Genomic DNA, 8,856 nt, shown 5'->3' on the forward strand with positions numbered 1-8,856 from the left:
ATCCAAGGCCGGCAGAAGACTCGCACCTTTCAAATTTCGCAGGGCTTTGAGCGTTGGGCCAGTTGTAAACAAACAGGCAGATTTGGTGCACAAATTTTAGCCATTGCTGACTTTTGACAAAATGAGGCATTTGTCGAAGAGCAGATCTGCCATATGGAGGAGGCAATACAAACAGCGTCCTCTGCGCTTTCTTTAGATGACAGTGGCTGCGTTTTGATGATGGCATGAGGATGGTCGTCGATTGCCCTCACCTGGCACACTCTCAGTCATCCAACGGACTTTTCATAAAGCAATTGAGGAGTTCACAGCCACATTCCCTGTCCACGTGCAGTTGACATACTTTCATTGTGAAATATGGGCAACACCTAGAGTGGACTGACACGATAACTACGACGCAGACGACCAGCTTGTGAGACGGATTATGTCATATGCCGCATTAGCACAATTGCCACAATAAGGAAAACAGGAGCCGACAACAATTTGATGCTCTCCCCACAGCCTCCTTTCCGTAAACACACACAGCCAGAGTGGAATAAGCGCTCATAATGATAAACTCAAGACTACTTCTCTATCCATAAATGCACAGTACAGAGATGAACATCACTGACCTTAAAGACAGATTTATCCCTGCCAAAGTACAGGAAACATTTGTGGCAATGAAAAACAACTGCAGCATCCTAGGTGTCTAGTTGTTTAAAAGTAATGTAAGTAATCTATCTAGAGTGGGAGCATTCCACCTCCATTTATGTCTTCTACCTTGACTAATCCACCTGCCACCATTTGCCATAAAGTTATGTAGTATTTGTGTCATATACGTGACGCTGGTGGCCTCACGAGTAAACGCCCTTCCATACAGCTCAGAGACGGTGACGTCTGAAAGGAAGAGGATGCATCTCTACGGATCAAACACACATGCATCGGTCACTTTCTACACGCACAAACCTGCATAGAACCGAGAACACACTTACGATGGAGGCAGCTCTTCCTCACCGTCACCCTGTCCGGGCAGATCCACACTCAGCCAAACTGCACGCTCCATGATGGGTCGCATTTTCGGACGGTCCACAAATTCTTCATATTGGTAGTCTACAGGTCACAAAGAATTGGCTGTAATATGACAAGCTAGTGTCACTGCTTATAAGGTCAAGGTATCAGGAAGTGCTTCGTTTCGCAACTCGGCTCCTACGCTGGTCTGCATGGTCTACCGTAGAGGTGCTATTTGCCTACAGACTTGCAGAGTATCCCGTAATCCAATTTTCATTGAAATATTAAAGAGAATATATCAGTTTAGGTTCTAGATAGATGAAGTGGAAATATGTTCCCACGAATATTAATTCACTCTCCGTCATCAGTCGGTCTCAGACAGTGCTGCATGGATACGAATTTCTACGACAGAGAACATAGAAAGTGCTACTCTGCTACCATTTGCCCCATCCCACAAGCGCGTGCATCCTGTGGAGTCTTCCAAGCCAACCTGCCAAAGGTGAGGATCTTTAACTATCCCATCCCCAAACAAAGAATTCTTACCGATTTAGAACTCATTTAACCTAATAGTTAACTTAACAGGCTCTTCAGCACTACTTCGGATTTGCTTTTTGACAGCATGGCCATTTCCACTGTTTGCCTGCAAACCCGCAGCCCTCTCGCGGCGGGACTAGTAAATCACCTGACGTACTCGCGTGGCTTGCTGTGATGCATGGAAGTACTCACGGTGCTCCACAACATCTTCGATCACCAGGGCATATTAAGAGCCAAAAGTTGGTAAATCATTTTAAATGCAAACACCAATATTGCATTGCGCAGCTTCAGGTGAATCTTCCGATTCGCAGTAACCAAAACATATGGCAGAAATCAGTGTGGATTAGCTAAAAATTTCGTGCACATGAAAAAAAAGTAGAGGAAGCACATGGTAATTGTACGGAAATATTAGATTTGTGAGAAGGGGAAGGAAGAAAAATGGCGTTAAATTTTGCAAAATTTATTTAGACATGCAAAAAGCTCTATCATGATCTTAACTTCTTTTGTTGTGTAGTGAATTTTATAACCAAATGCAGAATTGACTTCATATACTATTAACTTCTGGTCCTCTGCTGAAAGTTAATAGAACCCTCTAGGATTTTACATTGAGTGCACTTTCATGCTGAAATATTTGATTCAGTAGGGTGAAATAATAAGTCAGTTTTAAAGTCAATATGTCACCCAGTATATCCCAAGCGGGAGGCACTAGCACTTCCTCAACAACTTTGAAATGCCAGTGAATGCATTTAGCGGGAAAAAATTGGCCAGATTTAGTCGTACGCATCAACGAGTATCCAGAACAACCATGTATAAAGTCATTACCCACGGTAACGAGGTTGGACAAGGAACAAATAACCAAATAGCATAAACCACTGAATTCAAAAGGAAATGAAACAGAAGGACGGCAGAGCCAAACCTTTCGGCTTCATAAAGAGACAGTGACAGGTGAACAATTCTTTCTGTTTTTCGAGGAAATTAATTAAGGTAGACACAAAGAGGCATCAGGTAGAAGTTGGTGTGGCACCAAGGTCAGACTAGATGTTTCCATCAGCGCAGGTCCTTTGATCTCAATGAATGTGAATGTGCACCAGTCGTCGCGGGTTGGCATGATCAACTGTTAGGCTTTAAGAGACATACCAAACATCATCAGGTCTTTCATTACCAGTTTGTCGCGGGCAGAATAAGCATCAGTCCGGGGTTAGGCTAGGTTAGAGTGAGTGGGGAGGGAGAAAGGCGAGGGTGGGTTGGTTCCGAGAGGTTTGTTTAGTGGAGGGGACGGAAACGTAGAAACGTTGCTTAAATGGCGTAACTAGTAGTCAGTGAAAGTACTGCCATGTAATCAGTCGTTCGCGGTCTTTTCCAAAAGCTAAAGGCTCTGATTGCATAGTTGAGCTTCTTTTACAACCCTCCGGATTGGACGCATGAAAACAATGAATGTGTGAGGCGCTAATTGGAATAGTGTCGCTTGCTCCAACGCTAGTATAAAGGTAAAAAGCGAGAGGGAGAGAGTGAGACAGAGAAAAGAAACGTTGCTGTCCCCATAACCTCAGTGACAACGCAATTTGCCACGTCGGAATCCCCCTTGTCCAATGAATCACCTAAACGGCACCTAGTCCTGACCAATTATAAAGAGAAATGTGTACTCTTTAGGTCATCATTATGTTCGAATTAGGCGGGTTCATGGATTAGGAAGAAAATGCATGCTTTGCAGATCTTCACTGCTTTTAAGATAAAGTTATGTGAAGGCTGAGCCATTTTAAATGCCTTATGCTTCCCTTGTCATTAGTAAGCTAAAGTGAACGCACTTTTTTTCTTGATGGCAAGCAACCACCCCTCAACCCCTCTGAGTTAAAGGAATGGGGATAATTCGGACTTAAACGGTACCATTTCCCTCCATTTAAGGTGCTGATGACCGAAACAGACCTTGACATCACTAAAAACGCAAAACATCTAAACACTTTTAAAACAATGCAAACAATCCTAATTGATGTGAAAGATTTGTTGCACACCTTTTTTGGCAAAAATCGTCCCGTGTCTGGATCTGGGAACGAAAGAAATGAAAAAGGCTATATACTACCAACCATAAAATTAGCATCTTCTACTAAGCCGCAAATAAGTTAAACTCCTAGTTCTAAACAGCGTTGACATACAAAACTCCACAGCTCGAATTACAATGGTCACAAAAAAGTCGGGAAAAGACGACCACTTTGACATGATTTTGAGAACCCTGACAATGAAACTCTTATCGCCTGAAAGCACAAAGTGGTAGCTAGAAGAAACTGAAGTTAGGAACACTGAAACTTGGTTCAGGTACTAAGAAGGAAGGACCAACCTATTGTGCCTACAAGGCCCACGTCTGTTGGCCAAGTTGGAGCGCATTACCAAGGACGATCGAAGGGACATTTATGAGGTTAAGGATCTTTGTTTATTAAACGCTCACCTCTGTTAGATCAAAGCACCAGCGGTACAGGCACAGTACATTTAAGCAACCGCATGAGCTATGGGTGGTGGCTGAAAGTTTCACCTGTTCCTGTGTACGAAAAGGTGTCACATGAAAATATAGTGATACCGACAAAATTTGCCATAACTTTGCAAAAAAAAGGGGAATTACATTTTACAGGTCAATTGTGATTGATGCGTGGGAAGACAGTGAAGTGTGCTATTACAGGCTTTGGTGATCCTTTTGATGACATTTTTGGCCGCCTAGAGACAAAGGTGCAAGAAATCTTTCAAATAAATACCAGGTGTTTGCAAGAATGAACACAAGTTATACCGCACAGATTCCGCCGCAAATGTGATATGCATGGAAAAAAACCCTTGTTTTCAATATGGAGCATCCATGGTAAAAACACGCTGACTCAGAAAAGAAGGTGCTTCAGTATTACCAATTCAAAAAAGTAGAATTTTAGAACCTTCAACATCTTCAAAGCAAGAGATTACTTTTGAAAAGGTGAACTAAAAATTACTTCAGCCAAAATTTGTACAAAGCGGCATTAAAAACAAAAGATATTTTTGCCCAAAAAAGTCCCTGCATGATTAATTGGTGCACTGTGGTTGTAACGATAAGCGTTACACGTTGCATAACTACTATTCAGCTAATAGAATGTAGAACAAAAAGGCAAGGAAAAGTTGGCATTTTGATAATTGGAACAGTGAAGAAGGAAATCGTAAGTGGAATTGAACTCACGATTGCAACCGAGGTCATGAACTGTCAGAAAAACACAAGTTCGTGAAGAAATGTTTCCCTAAAACAACGAAAATGCTAAATAAGCTAGAAATTACCATTGAAAAGCAGATTTTGCCTAGATAGAGGTTGTCCGATAAGGGTGAAAACTATAAGGTGGCGAACGAAAACGCAAACCCAAAAAGGTGAAGTTTAAAAAACTTTCACAAAAAAACAATAAAGTGTGATACATTTTAACGTTTCTGTTAAGGGCACTCCTGAAATACTTCTGATTGAGGGTAGTTGTCAAATATCAACATAATACTATTCGAGATTGAAAAAATAACTTTGAGCAAATGCACACCACCTTTACCTGGACGTATACGTTGACTTTCCCAATAGGAAGTTCTAATTCGTGATGCTAAGAAGTGTAATATAAAAATATTGCCTACTTGCTCTGATGGAATTCTTAAGGCAGCCATCTTATCCAGTTCCATGAATCAAATTAATTAATTATGGTGTGACCTCGAGAGTATGGCATACCTTATAAGCTTAAACATATGTAATTTAAGAATTTATTTACTTTAGGTGGTGCAAATGTAAAATCAATCTAATAGGAGTAAGAAAAGAAAACCGTGCCATTAGGAAACGAAAACACTACAAATGTCTTGCAATAGTAATCCCCAAAGCGGATGAGTGCTGGAAAAGTATGGGCACGGTCAGAGGTCCAGCATGCTGAAAAAAACAATTTGCTACGTCTGCATATTTAACATGGTTAAATGTGGGGCAGGTGGAATATAAAGTTACCAAATGTTATTTAGGTTTAAAAACAATTTTCCCATTTACCTCCATTTCAGTCCCCTTGCAGCAGAGTGCTTATATTTCATGTGGAGGATCATTTGTTCGCCCAGCTATCAGTGTTGATAGTAGTCTACCTGTAGGCTTCACCATTGTGCCTGCGACTGACAGGCTGTCGTAGGGGTGTTGCCAGCAGCACCAACCTATTTTCTTCGTAGACATCCTTTATTCAGCCTAAGCATTAAGTCTTCTTCGGTTTATAGAAAAATTGCATAGTACCACAGTACATGTGTTTCCATTAGAAAGTCTATCTAAAGAAGCATTAACAAAAGTGACGTCGACTAATTGGTTGCACTAAAATTTGTCCCTATCTCCGATACGGAGCTATGAAAAAAGCAACTCAACTAGCAATATTGTGCACTTTTCTAGTCGAACTAGATTAAATATGTCTTATACTGCTTTTATTATATTTGAATAAGATCATGATCAGCATTTTCAGTCTTCATTAATTAATGAACAGCCCCTTAGTATTGGAAGCAAAACCCGAATAAAATATCCTGACCTTAACAATCTTACCTATAAAGCTTGGGATTTTTAAAAATATGATGTATTTTTGCCTTTCGATTTGTAAAAACTATTATTTTATGCTCTATTCCCTGTTTTTGTATTTCTCAAGGTCGATTTGTGCAATCTGCGGACAATCCCCGGCTTTTACTTTCCTTGTGTGGGTTTCTTCTTGCAGACATTTTTTTCCAGATCACTGACCTATTCGTAATAATGTCTACTAGTGATGTTATCCAGTCTCAGGTAAATCTTCTGGTGCCTTTTTTGGAAATGTTTTTAACCTCCGCATCAAAGCGAATGCCTGGATATTGATGTTTGTGTGTTGTTCGGTAGCAACTCCTTTGAACCGTGTTCTACAACTTTTTATTTGTTTAAAAATTGTTTTTAGTGGCCTGAAGTTGCGATCGCACTTCATGAAAACCGACGTGAATTGGTGATATCTAATCGAGATGGGATGGATCCTCATATCTACCTCTTAAAGCAACTCAATTTTCTTGATATATCTAAATGTACTCTCTCTGATCTATCAGATGATTTAAGCAACTTGAGTGGGCTTACTAAACTCTCTCTTCAACGCAACTCCATATCCAAGCTGCCTGAAGCTCTGGGGAGCTTGAACAATCTTCGTTTCTTGGACCTTTCCTTCAATATTATCACCAGTCTGCCATCTGCAATCTTTGACGGTCTTCCACGGCTGGAAACTCTCCTGATGGACTCGAACAATCTAACTGAACTTCCCTCTTTGGAAGGACTCATCGACCTACATCATTTGTCAGTGTCAAATAACGCTCTGTCCTGTTTACCCGAGAGTATATTATGCTGTACTAAACTTATGACTATTGATGTCTCCAGCAATAAGATATCTGAACTCTCTGATGAAGTTGGATGGAAAAATCTGGCCAATTTGCACCTCTTTAATCTTTCCAATAATCAACTTACCAGAATACCACAAGCACTGTCTAAGTGCAAAAAACTGAGAGACCTTCAACTTCAGAATAATCCACTGAAAGATCCTCGTCTAAGGAAACTCGTTGGTGCTACGCATCCTGGTCCTGCTCTAATTAATTATCTCGCAAAATCAACGAAAGAAGGGAGTAAAAGTAAGGGGAAGGCTCCAAACGTCACCGAAACCACCACAGGCGCTGGAAGCGGTAAATCACTTCCTGCGACTTCATCGACTTCCCAAGACCTGGTAATCGCAATCAATGAGGACGCTACGGTAAGGCTCTTATGGAGTCGATTAATGTATATTTTCTTTAATCGTAGCCCTACGTGGTGTCGGTAGTTAGACCAGAGGAGGTTAGGAACAGTCTTCGACCACGCATATTTGCTTGTGTCGTTTCGGATGTCTGCCTAAATGGAGAGGGCACATTGGTAGACTTCCTACGTTTCCAAACAAAACTGCACAATATGTTGGGGCAACAACGCAGGGTGGCTACCATTTGCACCCACGATGTCTGTCAGCTTACTCTACCACTCCACTTCGCTCTACAACCGGTGGACGTGACTTATGTAAGTTGCTGCATCATGCAGCATACCGCATATATAATAATGTGCAAAACCTTTTCCCCTGACCGGGAAGTGTTACCAAAATTAACCTTATAACCGTAAAATTTTCACCTAAATTTCCTTCGCATGAGAAATTTTTATTTTGTGCTTTAAAGTACCGTTCTACCCCGAGCCTCCCCTGAATCTAAAAAGTAGACAATGATTGGAGTCATGGGTATGACCAAAAAAGGAAGCCTTAAACTCCTCCATAGAGAAAAATAATAGAGACAATTGTCACAGTTAATCTTGTTAACCTCGTATATTTCCTTCCAACCTAGCAGATGTACATGACGAAGTTGTTGACAAGGCGCACAAATCTAGAATTGGATCATTGAGAACGTCCAAGTAGTCGGTTTTTGGTGTCTATGTGCTTAGCAAGCCACAACAATATTGAAGATAATTTAGTATTGACGTACAGAGGGGCTGGGAGGCTATAGTCACGACCGCAAGACGGTGGAACAAGCCACGGGAACAAATATCAAGTCACTACAGCAGTCATGTGTCTGTTAATCCTATTTATCTTCTAGATTCAACCGCTTAACATGAAGAAGCACTTCACCGCACGCCAACTGCTCACTCACCTTCAACTTGAGGCGGAGTCTGAACGAAAGCGACGCAAGCTAACCACATTTAGCGGTCTAATGCGCTACTTAGAGATTGTCTCGCCATTGTTGGGTCCCAAACGAGGGACGCTTTGTGCATCCGCTCACGCCGACATTCAACCTCTGCCAGTTACAGTCGATGCCGCTGGCACCACTATCTCCCTCCATCCCATCACTGGCTGCCATCAAACACGTGTATGTTTCTCCTGTTTTTCTAAAGGTGCTGTAACCTGTATGAAAGCTATTAGATGCATAGAAGGCCTGGAAGATTAGTAGCTAAAGCAGCGTGGTTGAATCTCATGCTTCTAGCGCTTGGGTTGAGTTGCTACGGCCTTTATAGGCCTGCGCAGTGGAAGCGATGTTTGTAACTTATTTTTCCCTCACATGACCTTCACTCTTGTTGCAAGCGCCGCCACCAGTGCCTCCGGTATTCAGTACTTTTGCTGATACAAGATCTAACATTGCCTTGGAAAAGGAAGCGAATAGGACTTTCTTTCTTCTCACTGATTGGTTGCTTCAAAGGATGTGTGTACTCTCGCCGTTACCCCTCCGCTTCGCTGCCTGTGAGGCTAAAGCGAATTGATGTCTTGGAACACCGGATGCACGTGTCATCTTTCCAACGCCTGAACTGTCACGCTTTCCGTGATTTGTCTTTCTATTTCA

The 8,856-nt window shown here is 41.7% G+C and overlaps 2 protein-coding genes across 2 annotated transcripts in view; one reads left to right on the top strand and one right to left on the bottom strand. All coding sequences in view use genetic code 11, as the record gives it.

Moving 5' to 3' along the window:
• Window positions 1–5,701, bottom strand: part of EGR_06159 (hypothetical protein) — a gene marked incomplete at both ends in the record, with an annotated part of 13,944 nt that extends 8,243 nt beyond the window's left edge. The window contains 2 exons of the mRNA XM_024495408.1: window positions 969–1,086; window positions 5,617–5,701. Coding sequence (XP_024350136.1) covers window positions 969–1,086; window positions 5,617–5,701 — 203 coding nt within the window. The remainder of the gene's footprint in view (window positions 1–968; window positions 1,087–5,616) is intronic.
• Window positions 5,702–6,256: 555 nt separating this feature from the next.
• Window positions 6,257–8,856, top strand: part of EGR_06160 (Leucine-rich repeat-containing protein 47) — a gene marked incomplete at both ends in the record, with an annotated part of 4,530 nt that continues 1,930 nt past the window's right edge. The window contains 4 exons of the mRNA XM_024495409.1: window positions 6,257–6,286; window positions 6,432–7,262; window positions 7,310–7,555; window positions 8,119–8,388. Of these exons, the coding sequence (XP_024350137.1) occupies window positions 6,257–6,286; window positions 6,432–7,262; window positions 7,310–7,555; window positions 8,119–8,388 (1,377 nt within the window). The remainder of the gene's footprint in view (window positions 6,287–6,431; window positions 7,263–7,309; window positions 7,556–8,118; window positions 8,389–8,856) is intronic.

This window comes from Echinococcus granulosus (assembly GCF_000524195.1).
Source record: "Echinococcus granulosus chromosome Unknown EG_S00052, whole genome shotgun sequence".
NCBI classification, from domain to species: domain Eukaryota; kingdom Metazoa; phylum Platyhelminthes; class Cestoda; order Cyclophyllidea; family Taeniidae; genus Echinococcus; species Echinococcus granulosus.